This window comes from Ammodytes marinus (genome assembly GCF_949987685.1).
Source record: "Ammodytes marinus genome assembly, chromosome: 15".
Taxonomy (NCBI): Eukaryota; Metazoa; Chordata; class Actinopteri; order Uranoscopiformes; family Ammodytidae; genus Ammodytes; species Ammodytes marinus.
The window spans coordinates 17,042,882-17,067,812 of NC_137219.1; the positions used below are offsets into that span (position 1 = coordinate 17,042,882).

Here is a 24,931-nt window from a genome sequence, read left to right on the forward strand (position 1 = left end):
TGCCACTACAGTAAATTTTTTCTTGCTACATTTATTCCCAGTTTTTGAACCCATTGAGAGAACAGAGGGGCAACTGTGAGCACCTGCACGCTTCCAGTGATGGGCTTTCATCTGGAAGACAGCATTTGTTGCTGTATTTGGGTACATTTTATTGGTGAAAAGGAACGGGGAAAAAAGAGACAAATAGAAAATGAAAAAATATGTTCCAATTCATCTATCAATTGATCTACAGGAGAACATCCATCAAAACATCATTATGGCTCAAGTACACTCTCTAAGAATAGCACCACTAAATTGAAATTTCACACTGAGCCTCCTTAAATGAAAAATCTCCTACCGTTACCATGGTTATATGCTCAAACTACGTAGAGGTTGTGTAACAGGTAGAAAGAAAGAATGTCAGAATGGAGCAAACTGTTTCTAAAAAGTTAGGACAAAGTCAGGGTCAGGGGGATCAAAAGGCACATCTAACCCAGGAACACATCTCCATAGAAGCCCACTCCCTCCATCTTCTTGTCTCCTGCCTGGTCCACCAGTTCGGGAAAGTTGGCTCCCACGCAGGCATTGACAGCCTCCCTCACCTGGGCAGGTATAGACCTATGTTTCTGATCATGCTCCTTCAGGGCCTCTTGATTGAGCTGCACACACAACCAAAGGTTAGTCGGAGGTTATAAACTTGTCTGCCAGGCGCTTATCATAATCTTTAGAAATGGATTTTTTTGTTTTTGGCACCTGCAAATGAAATAAAGGGCATCCCTTAGCTGAAGCAAAGGAAACTGATGATGAGCTATTTTCAGGGTATTTAATAATGTGGCAATGTGCCCGTACTCAATCAGCAACGTTAAATACATCAATAAACTCAGCTTGCATTTTGCAATGAATGAGTTATCCTCATGTTTCCCTTTCTCTCAATTATCACAAAATTTGAATTTGTAAGCTAATGCTGTTGTTGAAAAAAGCAGACCGTCCATCTGGCGCTCGCGCGTCAATGTCTGATCAAAACTAACACCTCTTTTCATAATATCAGCGGCCAGGATTTTACCAATTCAAAGCGAGGCATTGTCACAAAAGCGCTCTGACATCATTTACAGCGGCAGGATGTGGGTCCGTACTAAACTAGATGTGTCACCGTTGTAACATTACGTTTGACTACAGAATGGACAGATGGCCACGGCTGAACATTTATTTGGAAAACGGGGATTTGTTGCTGGCAAAGGTTTGGTTTGTAGATGTTAGAGTGATAGTTTCTACATGCTTGTGCTCGCCTTTATTCTATTATGGGTACCTACCGTTTGGGGGTGAGTCCTTATAATTGGGATACAATGCCAATCACAACAAGGTCAACAACTAGCTTTGTGGTTAGGGTTAATGGTTGGGATTAGGCCTATAGTGGGGTGTTTCTAGCACACAAACGTTTCAGGGCCACCAACAACTTTTTGAGGAACTCAGGAACTAAACCTGCTTTTCGACCGGAGGAGTCAGTGACTGATTCTATTTTTATAAAGTCCTCGTATAGGAGGTGAATCTCTGTTGGGTAGCAACTGGTTGGTATATGTGTCATTGATCTTTTTAGCCTTTAAGTCTTATTTAGGAACACAAACAGAATCATCCAGGGCATACTTTCAGTTTCTAGGTTAGCTCCGGAGTGACAAAAACAAGTGTATCCTGCAGTCAGAGTGTGCACCTGATTAGTAAGGTTGTTGATTTCCTCCAGTGTTGCAGCCTGTTTCTTCATAAGAGCCTCTTGTTGTGGGCTGTAATCTGAAGACTGTAACAATACAAAAAAAGCACAACACAACATGTCACCGCTGAAAAACAACATCGATCGGTGGCTTGAGACTGTGTTTGTGTGTGTGTGTGTGTGTGCGCACATGTGGCACCAAGTGAGAGATAAAGACAGTTTGCATGTCTATAAGCAGTTCATCCGCTCTCATGTTCCTCCCTGTGAGTGTGTACGTGTACATCTAGAGAGGAGCGCACCCATGGGATGCAACCTGAGCAAGAGAATCAATACTTTCAAGTCAAAACAGGTTGGACTTTTCCAAAGCAGTTACACAAGCCATATAGCACCCGCAGTTCAATACTGAGGATGTTCTGATTAAGAAGGTGAAGGTGTTATAAATAGTTGGCGTAATTAATGAAGAAAGGCTGATTAAGTAGATGAAATGAGCTGCAATGTGGCCCTAATGTGTGGAGGGATGGGATTAGTATGGGGGGGGGGATTGATTGGAGAGGAGCATAGTGAAATGGCCAGGTCTTTAACCCTGATACAGCAGTTCTGAATTTTTATGAGCCACCAGAGAATGAATAGCAGAGCTCAGTGACTCATCGACCACACGTGGATAAACCCGCTCTCTGTAAACAGCTTCTGAGTAATGGACAAGCCTGGCATATGGTCAGGGTCCACTGCACTTTACCAACTGGGTAAAAAGGGTGTGAGTGTGTGTGTGCGTGTGCGTGTGCGTGTGCGTGTGCGTGTGCGCGTGCGTGCGTGCGTGCGTGCGTGCGTGCGTGCGTGCGTGCGTGCGTGCGTGCGTGCGTGCGTGTGTGTGGGTGGGTGTGGGTGGGTGTGGGTGGGTGTGTGTGTGTGTGTGTGTGTGTGTGTGTGTGTGTGTGTGCGTGTGTGTGCGTGCGTTTGTGTGTGAACATGTGTGCGGTAGTATAAAAGTAAAGCCTTGTCACGTGCCTAAGATGAGATAATTACCCGTATTTGGTTGAAATCTTTTGACACTGGTTGCCACTTTGTAACCATAGTTACACTGCTGAATACAATATGCATTGATCACACCAATGAATGTTAAGTCAGTGTGAGCTGTGGATTTGATACAGTTTTCAGGGACACGTGAACATTAGTGAAGATTAAGGGATGCATAAGAGATCAAGCTTCAGTTAAAGTCAGGTGGAGACCTTGACTTGCTAATTCCTTTAGGAAGAATAATTCAATATATATAGGCTACCTGTTCGCTTTGCTTTCTTTCCAAGAATTAGACGAGTTTGCTCAGCTAAGCATAAAGACTGGACACAATCTTTAAGCCGAGCAACCCCAACATATCACAGTGTGCTTTAGAGATGCTTACCGGTAATTGTTTAATGCTAAACTATGCTAACTAGCTGCTAGCCCTTACTTCATGCTTTCCATACAAACATGAGGAGGGCACTGATCTCCTCATCCAACCCTCTGCAAGAAAGGAACATTTGAACAAGTTTAAATCAATAGGGCTACTTACTGTGCCATCAGTGTGACTGGTATCATCCAGCACCTCTACGCTCATTGCCCTTTTCAGCCTGAGAGAGAAGACAATTATAATTTAAAAATTGGCCTATTGTACATAACATTACGAATTCATCAAATCGAGCCAGAATTTATGAACGGCAATGAATGGAAACACACAAAGTAACCGAAGGCAGGGTCATGCTGTGGACTCACTTTGCTTTTTCTGAACTTTTCGACAGCGATTTCTTCTTAGTGTCTTTGGTTTCGCTGCAAAACAAGGCAGAGGCAGAAGGTAAGGGCTCCCGCTTGATTGGAAATTCAAAAAACGAAAGGGGGCCCTATAAACAAACCCTTTTCCTTTAAAGTAGAGTTACAGGGCTATGTGCCTCAGACATGACCTTTTCTTTACAGTGAAAGGGAGGCTTAAATGCGATCTAATCGCGCCTGTGTGGACAGGTAGATGACCGGGGCTGCCTTCGCTTTCCCGCTGCTGTTTAAACACCTGTTGGATAATGGTTGTCCTGAGATAACCATCTGCCAGCTGGGGACGTGGGATAACACACACACACACACACACACACACACACACACACACACACACACACACACACACACACACACACACACACACATACGTCGTCCAGGACACCATAAGCCAGCCAAGGACATTGGAAGATCTGCGCCTCGAGTTGATTCACTCTTTATTCGAGGTAGGCTATAGTTGTCTATGCAAAGTGTCAAATATTTTCTCCTCAGATGACACACACGCAGACAAGGTCACACCAAAATCTCAATGTGTACAGCGTGTCCCCAGTGTGTTGTATGTGTGCTCACACCTCTCCAGGGTCTTCAGTTCACAGGCGTGTCTCTCAGTGGCCATCTCCAACAGTTTGGTCAGTCTCTGTCACAAGAAGAAGGAGGAAGTGACACGTTCACAGTCAAGAAAAAGATGGAAAATGAGACGTGAGTAGCTCTAGATAACGATGTGATTAAAGTCTCTCTAATTAAAGGGAAAAGAAAAGTTCAGTCCTCTCGTTGACAAGAGCACTTGGCCCAAGACCTGTTTGCCACTCTCCATCACTAACTCTCCCCTCACCTCACTCCACAGCACAGTACGGCCTACACTCTGTCTGGTGCGCTGGCAGAAATTACCTGATTGACCCCTCAGTCACATACTGATTCAGAGCTTATGCTAATAGCACCCCAGAGCACCTGGGTCTTATGTACAATCAATAGGGCCTGCAAAGCGCTGGCTGCTGGCCCGTGATCCCAGACACCCAAAGCCGAGAGGTAAAATGAGTGGCTCCATAGGAGATGTGTATGCATCCTCCTGAGCCATGCAGACAATATTTTTAAACTGCTGGGTCATTTCATCTATTACGATACATTCAAAATGTTAATGTTTTCTTTGCAAATCCTTACTTTTACCTCTGTTTTTGGTCTCCACCAACAAGGGAAATATTTGGCCCTTTAGCTGTTGTCTAGCCGTGGGATGTGTACAGTGGGGGTTTAGAGCTTTTCGCTGCAGGGATGTTTGGATTTGGGTGATCATTCTTTGTAGGTTTATTGCTACCAGTGAGCCCTCTCAAATTGTTTTAACATTGTCATTTCATGTATTATGTTATATTAAAAAATATATATTTTATTACCACTTTTAATAAATGAACTCTGAAATGCAATGCAGGTGAATGCCATGTATTACATTACATGGCTAGTTTAGTGCAGAGCAACAAGCTCCAACACAGCATTGTCATATTTTTACATTGCAAGGTTGTCATGGCTGCACAAGCTGCAGATAGAGCAACATTATTATTTATTTTGGAGTCACTTTCTCCTGATGAATGTGTTACTTTGAACTGCTAATGTCTTTTTTCTCTCTCTTTTTAATTGGATTTTTTTTTGCATGGTTCTTAAACATAGACCTGTGCATTGCTAACCCTGTGCATCGCTAACCTCTGTGGCAAACTGCTCCTTCCTCTTCCTCAGCTGATCACACTGCTCCGTCCACAGAGCTTGCAGCTCAACCTGCATTTTCTCCTTCTGCTCCTGCACCCGCTCCGTCTTCACACTGGAGTCAGAGGTGCCCCCCCCTCCACTGGAAGAAAAACATAACATGATACAACCAAAACAAGAGGATATGTGCTACGGGAATAGAGTTTTTTCGACTAACTCTCTCCGATCAGAAATGAATGTACAACCGTGTTTTTTTTACTGGAAATCCAAAATACAGCAATGCTCATTTGCCCTGAAAGCTTAGCGTGTGCCTTGTGCACGAAAAAACCCCCACTGCAGCCCACATTCATTTAGCTGTTCCCCTCCATCCTCCTCTAATATTCTGCTTCGGCCAGAAAAACACATTAGCCCAGGAATATTCTCCGTGCCTCTAAATATAACCTCATTAGTGACACTCACCAAAACAACAACAACTTCATTAGTGGGTCAATCTAAAATGCTGTAGAATTCACCATTACTTTGCAGGAAACAGAACAGACTTTGATGGATGAGTCAACACACACAATTGGTCAGATGGGTAGGTTAAGTATACTGTACATGACGATCCTCCACCGACAAACACTATCTAACAGTATTTTGTCAAACTTTGTGTTGGTAACAAACGATGAGAGAAATAGTTCCCTCCTTACTCCTTTTTCTTCACAGAGGCCTTTTTCTTGATGCCCTTGAAGGAGTCGGAGTATTTCTGAATCAGGTCCTCATCTTTTTTCTGACACTTCTTTTCTGCCTCCCTCATCTCTCGCTCTTGACGCTTGATGACCTTCAGATAGTGCTTGTGCTGTGTCAGTTCCTCGGCAGTCACAGTCGGCGGCTCTGCGGCACACACACACACACACACACACACACACACACACACACCCACAAAGGGCTTTGTTTTGAGAGTGCTCCTGCTCGGGTCGGCAGTGGATATGCATTTGTAATACATTTATTCGACAAAGACTTGTTATTATTTATTTTTTTAGTACACATGTCACATGTAGGGGAGAACAGGGTAATTTGTCACACGGGTAGGTTGTCACAATCGTTATATCTCGGAACCAGAAGGCGCTGTCTGTTACATTTTGGTATGTAAATATCCACAACTGGGATCAGAGGTCACTTACACAGTCTTCATTGGAGTTAGAATGCTGCATTTGAGGTGAGAGGACTGTTAGTGTTTTTCATGTCAAATTGAAAATATTCAGCTCCTCAGTATTTTTCTTCTAGGCTTTTACACAATGGGTTTATAACAAAACACTTGTTACCCTAAAAATGTGTGAAGGGTAAGCTATAGTTTAGATTGTTTTTAGCAAGCTAATTAGTTGTCAGATGGTTGTTGGCCTTGATGCTAGCAATAAATTCCAGTTGGGGTTGGTCGTCACATTTTTTGGGGGGTTGGTTGTCACATGTTATCCAAAGGGTGCAGCCAGGAAAGGAACCCAATAACAAAAGGAAATGTCAAGCTGTATCCTCACTGGCACCCCAGAGAAGGAGAGAATTGAGCAGGAAAGGCAGCTAGCATGCAAAAGAGAAAAAGGGCAACAAAATCAAAACGACCCAGTGCATCCCAAACTAGACCAGTTGCCAAGGCTACTGCACCCCAGTGCACTCCACCCCAGCTGGGGAAGAAGAAACAGAAGAGAAAGAGACAGGAGGAGGAATCTTCATCAGATGAAGAGGATAGTTTGTGTTTGTTTTGTATGGAAACGTTCTCCAGCACCCGTTCAGGGGAGGTAAGGGAGAAGTGTTGTATGTGCAACCAGTGGGCACACAATCTCTGCTTAGTTAGAGTGAGCAGACCCTACATTTGCCATCACTGTAACTCAGATAGTGAATGTGTGTATCCTAGTTGAGTAGGCTATTATTGTTAGACCTATTTGTTTTGTTCTTTATGTTGTTACATACAGTAGGTTGGTCTTAATATGGATTTCCTTTTTGTTAATTCCTTGCTCATTTTGTGTTAAGATGCATAAAGTTATGTAGGCCTAATTTTCAACTTGACAATGAAATTAAACTTTTAAATGTAGTTCTGCTTTCTTGCCTTCTTTTTAAGATTTTTCCCATAAAGATAACATTGTGACAAACAACCCCATAGTGTGTGACAACCGACCCCTTGATGGGGTCGGTTGTCACAATGTGTTAAAGTGTCTTTGATGATACATTTCTTCTTTATTACAATAAGTTAGAAAAAGTGAGGGGTTCACATTTCAAGCCAACACCTTAAGCTTCAATTTAATGTAAGAATGACTATTGAAAGATGTTTAGGTGATGAGCAATTCTCACTAGAGTAAAAAGTGTGCCTACTTACCCCGGTCTCCCCTACATTATTAAGAAAGTAAATGAACAAAGCACCAATTCACAATGTATCATATTGAGTACTTCAGTTTTACCTTCACTGCACGTTGGCGGCTGAGATGACTCATCTGGTCCTGCAGAATCAGGCGTTGCACTTGCTGGACAGGGCAAGGCTAGGGCAACAGCAGCAGTAGTAGCAGTAGTAGTAGCAGGCTCCTCAGCAGTTTCTGTGCCTGGTTTATCATCTGCAGCAGTTTCACAGCTTGTACTGGCCACAGGTTCCTCTCTGGTTTCAGGAGCTGTTTCAGGAGCCTCCTCTGGCTCTGGGGCCGATTCCTTCACGGGAGCTGTCTCTGGCACCGGCTCTGGGGCCAATACTCTCTCGGGAGCCGCCTCTTCGGGGCGAAGGAGGGTTTCAAGACGGGTTTTAAATGCAGTGTTTCCTGCATCGGGGGCTGGATCCTCAGCTGGAGTGTCAGTGTTAGGAGACTGAAGAGGTTCTACCGCAGGTTCCAAAGTGTCTGTCTTGCTCTCAGCCTCTTCTTTAACTTCCTCAGCAGCAGCAGCAGCTACTGGTGGAGACTGGGTTGATGGGTCACTGGCGTCAACCAGTGGTGCAGGTTCAGATGTGTCCGTTTCTATGGTGGAGTGGAAGGTTCAGTGATCAAATATAGGGCTTCTTAAGATGAGACACTGCAGGTGTAATAGGGTACAATTTCAGATATGTTGGAATAAATGTGGGAATTTGTCAATATGAACAACGAATAATGTATACATTTGCATCTCAAACTAAAACTCTAGATGGTGGATGAAGCCAGAGTTGAAGTATTAATTTCATTTTTAGAGAATATTATAGTCTAAAGATTTTACAGAACAGATTTGGATACAGCCCTTTTCATTTTATAAATCAAAAAATGCAATTTTTGTCATATTTTTAAGACTAACCACAAGTATTACTTTAAAAAAAAAACTGTGCTGTGTCCCCTTCAAAAGCTTTGTTACCTGCAGCACTTTCCTTCGCTTTGTCTGTAGCAGCTTGGACCACAAGAGGCATTTCATAGGGAGAAACGTAGTCTGCCGATAACTGCATGGGCACAGAAAGGACAGCAACATCAATATCTATTAAGGCTGGTTATTTTCCAGGCAATTGGTGAGTTGTGTGAGAACTTAAGGGAGAACTAGGGACATTGACTGATGTGTCAAATATTATATATGACGACTGAGTTATGTTCCCTGCTTCCCTGCTTTGTTTTAGTTACCTCTTTAGGGGTCTTTGTGGTCTTCTCTGTTCCTTTGGTGGGGTTAAATAAGGCATCTGTGAAATCTGAGGTAGAATCAAACCGGTTAGTGCACAATGCAGCAATTATTCATCCTCCACTCATCCAAATTAAATCAGTCTCATCCCTGACTGTAACCCTGACAACATGAATTCAATTGCAGCATAGAGTTTTTCTTTTGCAAAAAAAGAAAACACATAGAATGAAAATCCAAGCACCTGCAAAGGCAGCGGGGATGTAGTCTTTAACCTCAATGTACACAAAGAGAGCGGGCAGAGTGAGGGGCATGTTGCTCTCACTGCGCAGGCAGATGTGATGGAAACCTGCAGGGCATAAGACAACGAACAATGAAATAAAAACAAGGCAGTAGCTCCCACTCTGGCAAATAACAAGTTAGCAAATACTTTTGGATGACTTGAGTGATGGTTTAACTAATGAACATTCCATGAATCATGAAGTTCTGGGTAGACTCAGCGATTCTGGAGAATAGTTGTCAAAATTACTTTTAGTCAAAATCAGTGAATATCTCACTGAAAAAAAAATCCATTGTTAATACACAGCCTAGGCTCTGTAAACTGGCATGTTGCTAGCTACGGTGGGCCCCCGTTGTTTACATACCAGTTTAGAAAGCCTAGGCTTTGTATCAATACCAGATTGTCTTTCAGCACACACACAGTACGGAAAAGTAGCAGATCATGAGGAGACATTCACTGATTTTGACAACAAACCTTCTCCAGAATCACCGACTCCACCTTTAAGTGGTGTTTTTTTCTTTTCCTTTTTCGTTCACTGTTTCACTGACCTGATTGGATGGCATCAAGTGGGATGATCCTGTGTCCCAAGAATTTACCGTTCTCTTCATGCACTACAATTCTTAGAGAGGCCATTTCTGGGAGCATGATCTATCCAACATAACAACAACAAATATATTATGATGAGCAGCGGCAGAAGCACACTGGGTTATAGAGGCTGACCTCACAACAAAACACATTCACCCTTGCATGTTTTCGTGCATAGGTGAACATATTGTCTACTACAAAATACACACCTTATCAAAGACAAAAGGCTCCTCATTCCACACTGGGTTTATGGCGTTGGGTGTGGGCGACCACTTGGTGCGATATTTCTTCTTGGGATCTCCCGGCAGCCCAATCACCTCCACCTCAACTCCTGTTTTCACGTTCTTGTCAGAGAGAAACTGGCCCGAGTAGATCTGGTGAGACATTGGGAAAAGTATATTTTGATGACATACACGATATACGCAGTAAGGTTGACATTACAGATGTGGATCTGTCCCGTTGTGTGAATCCGTCTTCAGGACACGGTGGATGTAAATAGAGCACAGGCTTTCCCCCCACGCAGAGTCTGCTGAATACCAGGAACCATGTATCAGTCTCAGCGGGAAGCTCGCATTGTTACGGCCTCTGCATCTAAACTAGAGGGAAAACCAAGGGAACACAGCTGCACTCACACACAGGTTTCTTAAGGCTATTGAGGTTCATTTAACGCTCAATTTAGAGAGCAAAAACAGCTTGTTCACACTGCATTGTTTGATCAACAGTTTCCCCACAATACAAAATCATAAATGATGCAGCTTAAAGGTGGAGTCAGCGATTATAGAGAACGCTTCTTGTCAAAATTACTTTTTGTCCAAATCGGTGAATATTCCCTCACGATCCGCTACCTGTACTTAAATGTGTCAAAAAGAAATCCAGTGTTAATACACAGTCTAGGCTCTGTGAACTGGTATGTAAAAACATGGTATGTAAACAAAGGGGTCCACCATAGCTAGCAACATACCCTTTTACAGAACCTAGGCTGTGTATAAACACTGGATTTATTTTGTTGTGCACACAAAGTACGGACAGGTAGCGGAGAATGCGGAGAACTTCACTGATTTTGACAACAGGCGCTCTCCAGAATCGCCGATTCCACCTTTAAGTGTGTGAAAAATTTTACCTGCAGCTTTAAAGTAACTATTTTCACCCTTTTTCAATTGTTTACGTTTCATTTTTGTTCTGAACAGACACTAGCATCCCTGTGCCGAATATGCCATGGGGAGGGTTCAAGTAAGGAAAGCTTAATACAACAACTATGAGGCTTTGGAACCTGCCTTTATGGTCAATGTGCTTGCCACAACGGTGTCAATCCTGTCGCAGAAAGGGTCAAACTTCTTGTCACTGCGACGTAGGACATCATGCTTGAGTAGGTAGCCCGTTCGGCCGTTGAATTCGAATAGAGACAAATTCAGCTGCATGGGGAAATCTGTAAATAAAGACAAAACGAAAAAGCCCCATCATGCCCTCTCTCTGGGAGAAGCAGGGACTATCAAAGAAAGCACAGGCATAGCAGAGGCCTGTGCAGCACAATGAGGTGCAACACTGACCTGCTGTGGTGGAACTACAGAAGCTCAGGTTATTAGAAATACATCACAGAGCATGCAGGCTGGAGTGGCACTTTAAAACAGAATAACTGATATGGGGGACACCTTCTGCTGTAGTGCAACACATTTATGACATTTTGAATGAATGAATGAAAGTTATCAGTGGATTCTATTTCCTATTTTTTACCCATGGTCTGGTAGTTGAGCGCCACCATCTGGCAGCCGACGTTCCAAAAGGGCTGGGGGCCGTAATTGGATGAGTCCATTCTGGTTCCTTTGGGGTAAATCCTGCTCATCTGCCTCTTATTGTATCTGAGAAAAAGCAGTTTAGGGAGGAATGTTTTGATATGTCTGCATTTGTATGCAAAATCAGGATGCTCTGATGACAGCATTAAGTGTAATTTTTTTTAAATAATCTTCAGCCCATTGAACACCAATATCCCCACATTTATGTAGGTGTCACAACATCTGCTGCACTTTAAAAAGGATACTCGACGAATTCGACAGCAGTCTTGGAAATCATTGCCTCCCCTCTTGTCTCCACAAAAGATGAGATGGCGTAACTCTTGTTTTTCTCTGTGAATGAGGGGAAATAAAGAATTGCAAAAGCCCACACTGACTATAATTTCTTTAGGTGTAATTTTTTGGGGGAATTTATGTTCTATTGTTGTTAGCCTAACATTTCTGTTAAATCTACCAAGACGTACTTTTGGCATTTTCGAAAGAGATGAATTTGCCGGGCTGGATGTAGTTGACGATGGATGACATTGCCTCATACGCTGTAACTTCTTGTCCAGCTGTGCCCTGTGGGGGATTGTGACGGGAAGTGAACAGATGTTTAACGTGGTACAGCTGGTCAATGATCATTTAAAGCAATTAAACCATCATCTCATCATGTCTCTACCTCATCTGATGTCTTCATCTTCTCCTCGTCCTGTTCGTCCGTCTCCTCTTGCTCCTCGTTGTCTTCCACAGCTGCATCCCCCTCTGCTTTAACACATCAATCAATTATACACAATAAACACAATCCCAAGGATAATATATAATGAGTAGAGAAAACGGAAATAAAATAGGATAAAAATGTATGTAGCCTATATTAATTTAAATAAAGTATATACAATACAAAAAAAGAGCAAGAATAAAATAAGATGAAATACTAAATGAACAATGAATTCAGCTAAAACAGTTACAGTCAGATGTGTAAAATTCAGAAATCATAGATTTAAATAAACCAACAGTAGGAAGAGCAGTCATTTTTACATTATACAGTAACAGTATTACATGGACAAAAATATGTGTGACACTTTCAGATGAACAAGAAATTTGATATATTTTGGATTGATGTTCATTCAGTCCACCTTGGTTCTCCTGGGTGCTAGGTGCTGGGTCGGCAGGGTCCTGGGTAGTGTTGTTTGGGTCCTGGGTGGGTGCAGCTGCGGTTGTGGTTGGAGTCTGTTCAGTGGCTGCTGTGATGGGTTTCTTAGTCTGGGTCGGCTTTTCATGGCAGCCCTTCTTGTTCTTGATGAGGATCTTACCCATGAGCTCAGAGGGGCTTGGGATCTGCTGGCCTGGCTTCAGCTGGATGTTTCAGATAAATAGAAAAAAAGAACTTTGGGTAAACTGGGAGAAAAACAATACTTTTTTCGGGGCTATAACTTTAGCACCATTTAGGAAACCTCTGTGTTGTCTTATGGAATGAGGGGATTTGACATGATGAATAAACTCCAAAAGAAAGAGCGGAATGTAACAAAAGGAGCACAAGTAATTAAAGCTCACTAACTTAACATGTCAGTTCTGAACAGACACCAAAGGGTAAAACATTTTGGTTTTATGGGAAGGTTGTGAGCAAAAGGATTTCAGGAAATGACTGCACCTGGTAAAGAAATAGCCTGATAGTTAGTTTTTGCAAGGGTTCAACAAACTATATTCCAGTACAGACTTTTTACCTTTGAACACAGCCAGGCTAGCTGTTTCCCATTAATTAGGCTAAGCTAAGCTAGCAAACTGAAATCTTCATATCTACGGTACACAACAGACATTTATATAGAATCAATGTATGTATGAAATTATGCATTAAGATCATCATGTCAAAGGATAACATTTATTAAATGTTTTGGTTGCTTAACCAAAGCCCTACATGGCTCCTTGGCTCAGTCCTGATGGTATATGAGACATAGATATTAAACATGTCCTCTCTCTGCCTCAGGAATACAAACACATCTACACCTCTCCTCACAACACAAAGCTCAGAGGGGGTGGGCAGACGCTGGCTGTTGATATACATCAGTTGGATAAGTACAGGAGCCTATAAGAGTCATGTCTAGCAGAGAAACGAAATAGGCCAAACATGCAACTTGACCGTTGCCACTTATTGCCTTAATGCCAATGCGGTTATACTGCAGAACTCACAGTTTCACAGTATAACATGATCTTCCTTCATCTGTTAAAAAAAATCCCTCCATATGTAAACTTTATCTACTCTTATTTTAACAGTGGGCTGTTTTGCAGCAGTGCACTCACAGGGTACTTGTCCAGCGGCTCTGTAAGCAGGGCATCACCAAATATGGTTTTGCAGTAGTCAGCCATCTTCTCCTGCTGTTTCACCCTGGAACAGAGTAGAGTAACACCTGTCACTGTTGTTGCTGATGCTACCAGAATCCAAGGTTCCATCAATATTCCATTTGGGATAATGGCATCCCGAGCAATATTACATTGTGTTAATAACATTAGGTAGTGTGAGGTCATGGAGAAGCTTGGGGCCTTACGAGTCAACGTGGTTCTCGAATGAGAGGATAACGGGGTACTGGGAGGTTTTGAAGGCGCTCTCCGCTATGGCCTCGATCACATCCTGTCACAAATCATAAAGAGAAAGGGATTTTTCTTATTCATGCATTTAAAAGGTGCTCCGAGGAACTTTCAGTTTTTGTTAAGTCTGTCACCCCCTTTGGACAAAAACGGTAGTGTTTTTACTATGCCAGCTGTAGGTCCAGGGTGAGGAACCCATGACAAAGGCATTAAGAAAAACTATATTAAAATAGCATTATTTGCTGTTACCTGTCATTTATGATCATCAGAGGAAAAATTTGACTATTTCAGAAATATTGAAAAGTTCCTTTTAGCACTTTTAATTAGACTTTTTTTATTTGAATTAGATCCAGATTTATAGGTGGAGTCAGCGATTCTGGAGCATGCTTGTTGTCATAATAATCACTTTTCGTCAAAATCAGTAAATATAGTATCTCCTCACTATCCACTACCTGTCTGGACTTTGTGCGCGCTGAAAAAAAAAGCCAATGTGAATACACAGCCTAGGCTCTGTAAAAGGGCATGTTGCAGCTACAGTGGGCCCTCTTTGTTTATCAACCAGTTTACAGAGGCTAGGCTGTGTATTAACACTGGATTTTTTGTCTTCCAGGTAGCAGATCATAAGGAGATATTCACTTGATTTTGACAAAAAAATTATTTTGACAACAGGTGTTCTCGAGAAGTGTTGACTCTCCACCTATAAGGAAAGCAACAGGCAGAGCTGCAGGAAACAACAAAATAAGTCGATGGCACAGCAGCAGGCAAAATAAAACGTCTACAAATATAATAAAATCATGAAAATCACAGAAAAGCAGGCTGAGACAATCATTACTGTTTCTCACAAAGAATAATTAAGGCAAACAACATGACAAACTATTTATTCTATGCCGATGCCCTGAAGTCAGCTCCAACACCCAGAGGCTGACAGTAAAATGAACTGAGGTGTTGTGTCTTGGCCCAGGGGGAAATGGTGGAGCTCCGGCTGCCCTTAAATGGAAGTGTTGAGTGTGAGACCAGGACAAGGGGTGCCTGGCTGTGTGGGTATGTGTATGTTTGTGTGTTGCTGTCAAATTCCTTTGCCTTTTAATGTGCACATGGGTGTGAATAAGAAGTAATGAGTGGATTTTAGAGGCTTATCGTGACATCCATGATAACACGTGGCTGCACTGAATGGTTTAGCCTGAACAGTCTCTGGTAAGTGTATACTTGAAGATGTCATATTGAAACAATGCAAACTATGTTCACAGGAACGCAGGGGTTGGTCATTTACGAGAAAAGGGCTGATATTTATGATAGACAACAGCAGTTAAAAAATACTCAGGGATTTGGGCTATCATCAAAGGGGACATTTTCTAAACTGACTGATCAATTGTTTTCTACATGGGTATGTGTATAGGTTTAGCCATCCAAAGAGTATTAAATTACATATAAAATGTGTTTTTTTGTTGCCTACATGTTGTTTATATTTTCACTACACACTTAAATTATTCAAATAATAAACCATGATTTATATTTGAACCTTGTCTTCAAAAAAAGATTAAAAGTAAGTCTACAGTGAGGTCTAAATAAATGATAACTGATTATCATTGTCTATAAAGAATGGAGCTTGTATACTAAGAGGAGGTTCATATTAAAGCCAATCGAAAAAATAAAAAAACAAAACAAATGGGCCACAATAGCTAACAGAGCAGAGGATTGTAATGAGAGGAAGACCAGGCAAAAATATAGTTGACTATCAATGAACAAAAACAAAAAACTTTTTATTTTTTTCATTGACAGCACAACAATCTTTATGGCTCTTTTGGCCTTACGGTAAACACTTTTGAGATAATAATTGATAGGTTTTATATAGCGCTTTATTGCCTAGGCACTCAAAGACGCTTTACAGGGTTCCTGGTTCAATTCGTTCACACACAGTCATACCGGTGGTGGTAAACTACTATAGTAGCCACAGCTGCCCAGGGGCAGACTGACGGAAGCGTGGCTGCCATTCAGCGCCAACGGCCCCTCCGACCACCACCTCAAACATACAGCAATCATACACATTCACACAAGGCAAAGTGGGTGAAGTGTCTTGCCCAAGGACACAACAACCATGACACAGGTGGCCGGGCGGGGATCGAACCGCCAACCCTTGGATCGTTGGCCGACCCGCTTAACCACCTGAGCCACGGTCGCCCCAAAGAGATGGTCCCTAACTTTAGCTCTTCAGTTTTCTCTCCGCTGTCAAGATAAAAGGTATTAGATGCAAGGCTCCACTCTCTGTTAAAAAAAATCTAATTAAATAACTCAAATACAACCAAAACCTGGATGCTGTTCGTATCTGTAGAGACAGCATCTGTTCAGACCCGCATGACATATTTGTATCTGTTTTCATCCTTTTTAGTTTAGTCTGCGCAATATCCAGGAGGTAAACCAAATGTCAACTTGTATAATGAGAGAAATGTGAAACCTAGTGTACAAGACCTGACTGGAAGTGTCACAAACTCTGTATAAACCACCTTGAAGAGGATCTCAGTTGTCATGGTGAAGCCGTGGGTTATGATGGGGTCCTCATCTGGAGGCTTGCCCTTCCAACAGTCCAGCTCCAGACAGCGGCAGCCGGACAGCAGACACTGACGGTACATCTCTGGTGAGGACACGCCAGAGAACTGACCGGCTGTGGGGTTTGACAGACCACACAAAACTCAGTAATATACCTTACCCAAATGCTCCCGAGATTCGATCAGGTGTGAGTAAGTTGTGAGTGAGTGTGTGTGTGTGTGCGTGTGCGTGTGCGTGTGCGTGTGTGTGTGTGTGTGTGTGTGCGTGCGTGTGTGCGTGCGTGTGTCGTGTGTGTGTGTGTGTGTGTGTGTGTGTGTGCGTGTGTGCGTGTGTGTGTGTGTGTGTGTGTGTGTGTGTGTGTGTGTGTGTGTGTGACCTGTGAGGTATGTGTTGTGGGAGGACTTGATGAAGTAGTGGGGTATGGGTTGGGTCATGTCTTGACTCTTGGCTAGCCTGTCCTCCACCACGACTGATGTCTCCGGGCCCATCAGGAAGCATAAGAAACCTTCTGGAGTGATCAGATCTGCAGATAAAGAAGAAGTAGAAAAAGAAGTTAAAAAAAACTATTTAAAAAAAACACAGCATGACAAAGCTGTATCATCGCCGAGACTCACTTCTGTTTGTGTTTGTGGTGCAAGGTTCGTATTTGTCGATCAGAGCCTTAATCTGGTCCTGGCGCAGGCGTGGAAACAGCTCCTCGTTGAGCCGAGAGTCCCTCTGCTTCTCGTTGAGGAACTTGGTGAAGTTCTCCTTGGTCATGGTGGGTTTGTTGGAGCTAGAGAACACAGTGAGGCATGGCAATCGCATTAGCGCTGCACCCAATGTTTACTCCTGCCTATCAAGGCTCACTGCCTGCCACCTGAGCCCATTTTCCCAGACAGCAAGTGCATGAATTGGAGGCTCATACTCTCTGAGCATAAGGACGGCCTAACATCATTTACATCAGGGGTTTCTGTGCTGCAAAATTTGAATATGTAAATACTGTAAGTATGTTTCTGGCCTAGTAACTACTTGATATAGAATATCAAATTTAGTGGAGCCTTTTTGAATAGCCGTATTTAGACGCCAGATTAAATGGTTTACAATAAAATGCAAAAATCAAAACAAAATTCAATCGATTTGTTTGGCTGAAAATATATAATTGTTTCACAAAAAATAGTAAAGAGAAAAAATAAGGAATAACAGGTGATACATGAGGAGCTACAGTAGGTGTATTGAGGGAATAAAATACAGGATATAAAATGATAATTTGAGGATTACTCAGCCACATGAAAAGATAATCAGGGAAGAACAGGAGAGGACAGCTCACTAATTAGTGAAGATCTCGTAGATCTCAGGCCGAGGGCAGAGATTTGTCAGAAAGGCCCTGAAGGCCGTCTCAGTGAAAACGTCGGGCTTCATGGTGTCATACTGAAATGTAAAAAACACATCATCCACACCTTATCAAAAAAGACACACACATTTGTGATTCTGTAGGCCTGTAATGTACATCATTATTGCAATTATATATGTTTTCCATCATACTGCACTTTCACAGGACTGGGTACCATAATCAAAAAATGACCAAAGGACAATAAGAGGAGAGGTGACACCTTTACTGTAACAATTATTGAAAGATAAATGGACTTAGACCAAACATGAGACACCAAGATGTCTCATATTTTTCTCACCTTTCCTTTAGGGAGGTTTGCTGACGATAGGGCACTTTCCACCCTCTTCTTGTCCGCAGGGAACATCTTGTAAAAGCTGAGGAAAAAAACACGTTGTCAAACTCTGAGTGGGAAATCTATTGTACAAGTCAGCCACTGTGTGCCATCCCACATGGTGAGTTGGTGTAATGTGCTGTTACCTACTTTTTCACTGGGATCTTGCCGTCCTTGTTGGTGTGAAGAGAGATGCGGACGTATCTAAGTTGAAAACACAAAGGCTCGCCATTACCAAGAGACAGTCCAACACTGTGTCACATGCGGGGAAATGAAATAGGGCTGTGTTCACCCAGCAACAACATGTATGAGGAGTCACAATGACATAACGCCCGCTTACATTTTCTCCAGGAAGAGTTGTCTACAGGCGTTGCTTCTTGCAGCGTTGTAGGCAATGGCGAGGATGTCATTTGCCCAGTTCTGATGTGCATTCAATTACAAATACAAACAGGGGGGTTAGGTTTCAAAGTGGACCATTAGTTGTGCCTGAAATGTCCTTAAAATGATGATCAAACATTTTTAATTGGACACAAATTCACCACTAGAGGGCATTGATGGGATGGTACCTCAGGAAATGAAAGCAGTCCATGTTGCATTTAAACAAACCACAATCGTGATTGTATTACAGTTTATTACATCCGGATATTGGAGTCATAATGTCTAATAAGGACTCAAATGGAGACAGTGGTTGTCTTATTGTAGAGAAGGCTGTATAATGGCTAATGGACTGCGGTTGTGTTCAATCAGAGGGGCGGATTGTAAACAGCTAGAGGGAGGACACAGTGCCAGCTACACAGAGAGTCGGTGAATACAGTGGCTTATTACCTGATTCACTTTCTCCTTGGAGGCAAAGAAGTTATGGTAGGTCAGATTCACTGTGTCTGGGCCCGAGACCAGGGTCAGAGTTTTGGCGAGATGGTTGCTGTCCGGGAAGTCCAGGTTGAACACATTGCGCACTTTGGGGTGCTGTGAAAGGCAAAAAAGAGACAATCTGTTTTCATAGTCATTGGCTTCAAATACACGCCCCAATAAATGGGCCCTCGAAAAAAAGTCGAATCATGTCTGCAACACTTGAGCTACGGAAGCTTGTTCAACACAGGCAAATTTGCCGACCAAGACATGCAAACAAAGGTATATCCGTCACACACACACACACACACACACACACACACACACACACACACACACACACACACACACACACACACACACGAGAGAGAGGGAGAGAGAAAGAGAGAGAGCGCGAGAGAGAGAGAGAGAAAGACAGTTCTACAGTCATTAACTTTAATGTCGCATTCAGAAATACAGCTATTTCCCAAAACTCCTCAGGGGCTGGAAAAGAAGATGTTCTTCTCTCACCGGGGCTGAGATGAGGCAGAGCTCTGCCCTCTCTTCCTTAGGGGAACAGATTTCAGACTTGACCTCTGAACTCTTGGTGAGGGATGACGATGGATGCATACTGCAACTCTCTGTGGAGGCCAGCGAGGAAGGGGAAAAGAACTACAACAGTCATACTCAAACAAACAAACAAACAAACACACACACACACGCACGCACACACAAGCTTGCTTGCAGAAATCTCAGATCATGACTCATGACTGTGCGGTACAGTGTGTGTTAATGTTTGTTTTTGTGTATGTTGTCTTCTGAGTGTTTCTGTAGTGAGGGGAGTAGCCTTGCATATGGGCACATGTGTCTTGGCACATTTTTGCAATGCAAATATGCCTGTCATACTAATGGGCAAACTAAGGGCTTGAAGCCCAAATTTGCATGCCTGCAGAGATTCTTACATAACACCCCAGTTTGACTTAAATGGATGAGAGGGCAGGTTACTATGGGAAATAATTATACTGTACTTACTTTGGGAAGTTTTGCATATTTCCCTGTTCTGGTATCTCGGATGGTAGCAACATCCAGGAACGTTGTCTCCTAGAAACAAGAAGGAACATTTCAAATACTGGATTCAACACGTAGGCTCCAGTCCAAATATGGATTCATCATACAAGTCATCCTTTGGGAAAGTGCAAAAAAAACTATGGGATTCACTTTGTTTGTGTGTGAATAATATTTGACAATGCGTCAACATGTCACAAGTAAAGACTTTGGCATGATACATGAAGCAGGTGCCTCATAGAGACAGTGAAAGAGATAGAGAGTTCTCTCCATGGAGTGCATCATAGCTCAGCTACATGGTGAGGCAGGATGATGAACCCCACATCAGCACCTAATCAATAATCTCCACAAACTGCTGGAGCCGAGAGGTGCGATGCAGCTCTTTGCTATCCCACAGATTTGGCAGATTCCGATCACATGAACAACACACACTCTCTGACTACTTGTGTTTGATATCAGGTTGTTTTTCTTTTAAGGCACACAAAAAAAACTATCATTTTTCATTGGCCACTCAATGGGCGTTAACTCTCTGGCCCCCAGCTGGGCTATCACACATTTCTTTTTGGAGAATCTAGATAAGGATTACCTTGCTTTGGTTGATCCAGTAGACGTAGAACCCTTTCGAGTCCATCTTCATGGTGATGGGAACAGTCTTTGTAGAGTCCTTTGTTGAGAAAAAGGGAATTCCCGTTCACATTTTTTTGGACATTCATGGAGTTTAAGCCTCTGAAACAGCTGCTTGATGATTATGATGCGCTGAAGCTAAATTGGAAAATCTACTGTATGCTGGTAGGATTACCTACATTTTCCTGTACAGGTCCTTCATTTAACATCAATGATTAAAGTGAAACCTCCATGTCATAACAAATTCAATGTTAGAGCTTGCACAGATTTGTTCGGGTGTATTCACTCACCTCCGACCACTTGGTAAATCTTTCTCCTTTAAGCAGGTAGTCTTTGACCTCTGGAGGCTCCAGAAAGTGTCTTTTCTTATTCATTTTGTCCTTCTAGCGTGACTTGAATTACAGTTTAATACTATAACTGAAATATATCCACTAACTGCATGTTCACCATGCTGATAAGCATTGGCAAGCTTACTACTCCATCTGTATCCAAGAGATAGAGTGGAAGGGCGTTTAAAGCATGGAGTCTGACTGCACTCAGGGAACACACCCTGAGAAATATGCATTGCAAATGAAGTTGGCAAAAAACAAAACAAGTAACTTGACTAAAGGTGGAAGTGCCGCTGGGAAGCCACCCTGAATCAGAACTCTGGATTGAGCGGACAGTATTTGGAAAAAAAAGCAACAACACTGGTTTCATACTGATATTAAAGGGTTATCACACACACATTACGATAACAAAACACATTTTGTTGCTTGTGATTGTATTTTCACAGGTTGTTGTGAGATATCTGTGTGTGATATTTCTGCAGCCAAGACAAGGGGGAAGAAACGATTTTTGTTGCTGGGGCTGATGGAATGGAGGGAAAATAACTACTAATGCAACATGTACATGGAGCATTAGTCCATTCATTCACACATATCACCATTAATTGTTTCCATTGGAACTACTTTCTACGGAAGAAATAGTCCACAGGAAAAAGTGTGGCACGCATAACAGAGATATTGTTGGAAACATAGCTTTGTGTTGAGTTTTTTTTTCAAATAAATATCCCAACACATATCCTTTTCATTTTTATGAGCACCATGACACAATAGCCCATTCACTTTCCATTGGCTGGACCCCACTAAAGACCGGTGAGATCATAAGTTAACTGCTTTTCTTGGCTATGCCTTATTGATTTGTATTTTTTGGCAGCAAAATTAAAAAATTTAAACAATTACTTTAAGAATGGAGGAAACTGAATGGGATGTGGTCTACGGAGCAGCTGTTCTCCTGACCAAAACATCCATTGAATGCTCATTTAGCTCATTTGATCGTTTCCTTGTTCAGTATAAATAGGCTTACAATCATGTTGTTTACCTATAAGGCACAAATGACCTGGGAATAACTTTCCCATAAGCTTATTTTATGAAATGATACCACAATCACCTGTGCGGGTTCATAAGAGTGTCATTTATTACCCGAGGCAGCATGCTGACTGCTGTTTCAACAAAACGATTCCCGGTCATTTGGATATCATTCAAATAAACCTTAAGGCCCTGCAATATCTTATGCAAACGTTCAGACAGGGAGACCAGAGGAGTGACGTTTGGGAAAGGACCACAATTTATTGAATGTGTTTTTATGAACATATGATAGAAAGAAAAAAGACCAATACATGAACAAACCCAGATTACAGCTTAGTATCATCTGACTCCCAGTCTCCGTGTCATAAAACACAGTATTGAAAACAATAATCTTTCCTGTGTGGGAGTGTGTGGGCCCTCTGCACCTCACCTGCCACGTGTAGATACAACCAATGCTGACAGGCAAACCTGTAGCAGCAGGATTTGCTGCATGGTTGAGTGACAGCCATGTACAACAATGCACTTTACTTTTAGCCATCCAATGTTGTAGGGATGTTACCACACAGACATTTTTAACATGACAAATAATGATCCAGTTCTTGTACAGTTGATGGTTGGGTGTTATATTTCATGAATGAATGTAATGGAGGGTCAAATCAAGTTAGATAATGTAAATTAAATACTGAAGTACATATATGTGTTGGAGCAAATCATGTGTTGATGTAATATCATTTGCATGTATGTTTCTACGGTCACACTTTATAAAACACATGCATAGAATGTAACACTGTAAACCGTGAATTATGTTGGTCACCAGTATGAGTTGAAACAAGTTTTAATGTCTGACGTCACTGACCAAATGTTGCCCTTTTACCCATAGACATTATAATGTCTATGCTTTTACCTGTCTGTCTGACCTCAACGGACATGCGCAATGACAAACCACGGGCGCTGTCCGTTGTGCTGAAATGACGCGCCGCAAGTGGATCGACCAACAGGTAGCCCTATGATGAGATTAGCTAAACGGAACCAAGATGAAGCAAAAAAGGGAATGACCAATCTGATTTGTTTGTGGACTGTGCCTACCGGTTCATCAGTGGGTTGGAAAAGCATGACATCATTCATAAATGTCGGTCAAATTTATTTAATGACCACTTTTATTGCCTCGTTGAACGTCTCTAACATAAATCCTATCCGCATGTGCGCACGGTGTAATGTAAACACTTGTCAACGTCACTTGGAGTATTTAGCATGCGTGTGTGTGTGTGTGTGTGTGTGTGTGTGTGTGTGTGTGTGTGTGTGTGTGTGTGTGTGTGTGTGTGTGTGTGTGTGTGTGTGTGTGTGTGTGTGTGTGTGTGTGTGTGTGTGTGTGTGTGTGTGTGTGTGTGTGTGTGTGTGTGTGTGTGTGTGTCCTGATGTGGAGGTGATGTACGAGATTTTTTTTCCTGGGTTCCTCTCGGCTGCTGCTTCTTTAAGAGCCACCGCCCGCCCCCTCTCTTGTATTTTTTTTTAGGTGAGCCAGCCACTTCATTTGCCGGATAAGACAGATAGTTGTGTACCGTATGATCTCACTTAATCGTTTGAATAAATCAAATATTTTACTGCGGATTTGCCGTCGGCCTACAGCCAGCTGTTGCCTGGAAATGTCGTATAGGGTACACGTTTGTGCCGTCGCTGTCGGATGCTGAGACTCGCAGTGAGCCTTTGGATGCTTGATGTCGATTATGACACGCAATGCTGTACTGGGTACCAAAGATTAAGCGCAGCGCTTCTGGGATCAGATGAATTACAACGAGAAATCATTTTAGCTGCACAATACTCCAGTGGCGGTCCAGCAGCATCTTTCACCTCCAGCCTTCCGTTTCCTGTATTTTCCTTGGATTGTGGATAACAAGAAGCCTTCAAGACGGAGGGGGTGGTGGAGCATCGAGGAAAAAATAGGGGTAATATGAGGGAGCGGGACTTCATGCCCAATATGGAGAGGGGCAAACCTGCCACTTATACGGGGGACAAAAAGGCTAAGATGGCTGCTAAAACGAACAAGAAGTGGGTGAGACTAGCCACCGTTTTTGCATATGTGTTGTCCGTGTCCTTAGCAGCCATTATCCTGGCAATTTACTACAGCCTGATCTGGAAACCGACCAGTGCATCGTCTTCCGCGGGGAAGCCAGGGGTTCCCGGGGAGGTCACCACCACCACCACCACCACCAGCGCAAACATCTCAACTAATATTTCAACCAGCACCACCAATGTCACAGATTGGAACTCTACACAGACGGGGCTGCAACCTTTCAACCACACCGGGCAGGACACAACGACACCGCACAGTCAAGGGTTTCAGTGGGACGACAGAGCCGAGAGAGCAGTGGCCGTCTCTCCAGAAATTGAGCACACGCAGAAGCAGCAGCAGCAGCAGCAGCAGAAGCAGGAGGAAGGACTCTACGCATCTTCCCACGGCCACACAAGTGCGGAGAGATCGGGCACTTTGGGTAGACAGACGCGCGCGTCCCAGCCCCGACAGAGCCACTACGCCCAGACAAGCAGCGGGGAGTCTGGCCCTGCGCTAAACGAGGACGATCATGCAGCCACTGCTCCCCCAACCTCCGCAACGAACCAAGCGGGCCCGAGAGGAGACTGATTGGGCCCTCGAGTCATGCCGACCCCCACACCCCCTTTCTCCCTTCATACACACACACACAAACACACTAACTGGACCAGTGTTTTACAGACTCAATGCCGCAGGTCGGATAACACACAGGTCTTCTTCTCTAAACTCATATTGCAAATTCTCATGGATGCTCAACTGCAAATATTAATAACCGATATCTTGCTCTGACCCCCCCATGAACATA

The 24,931-nt window shown here is 42.9% G+C and overlaps 2 protein-coding genes across 2 annotated transcripts; one reads left to right on the top strand and one right to left on the bottom strand.

The window, feature by feature from the left end:
- Positions 1-467: 467 nt before the first annotated feature.
- plcb2 (phospholipase C, beta 2) lies at positions 468-21,104 on the bottom strand (the record flags this gene model as incomplete). Its single annotated transcript, XM_080042708.1, has 32 exons — positions 468-638; positions 1,685-1,768; positions 3,228-3,285; positions 3,428-3,481; positions 4,051-4,115; positions 5,168-5,309; positions 5,857-6,040; positions 7,597-8,139; positions 8,504-8,585; positions 8,761-8,825; positions 8,997-9,101; positions 9,581-9,680; positions 9,827-9,991; positions 10,892-11,043; positions 11,349-11,473; positions 11,653-11,737; positions 11,869-11,965; positions 12,066-12,148; positions 12,520-12,739; positions 13,682-13,766; positions 13,927-14,009; positions 16,468-16,625; positions 16,887-17,033; positions 17,125-17,285; positions 17,820-17,920; positions 18,181-18,256; positions 18,364-18,417; positions 18,554-18,633; positions 19,039-19,179; positions 20,074-20,142; positions 20,693-20,770; positions 21,021-21,104. 32 exons carry the CDS (start codon positions 21,102-21,104, stop codon positions 468-470), a joined length of 3,897 nt encoding a protein of 1,298 aa, XP_079898834.1.
- Positions 21,105-23,851: 2,747 nt separating this feature from the next.
- Positions 23,852-24,717, top strand: LOC307261976 (uncharacterized protein; the record flags this gene model as incomplete). The annotated part of the gene is made up of 1 exon (XM_080042709.1): positions 23,852-24,717. The coding sequence occupies exon 1, from the start codon at positions 24,028-24,030 to the stop codon at positions 24,715-24,717; it is 690 nt and encodes a 229-aa protein (XP_079898835.1). The 5' UTR covers positions 23,852-24,027.
- Positions 24,718-24,931: the final 214 nt, after the last annotated feature.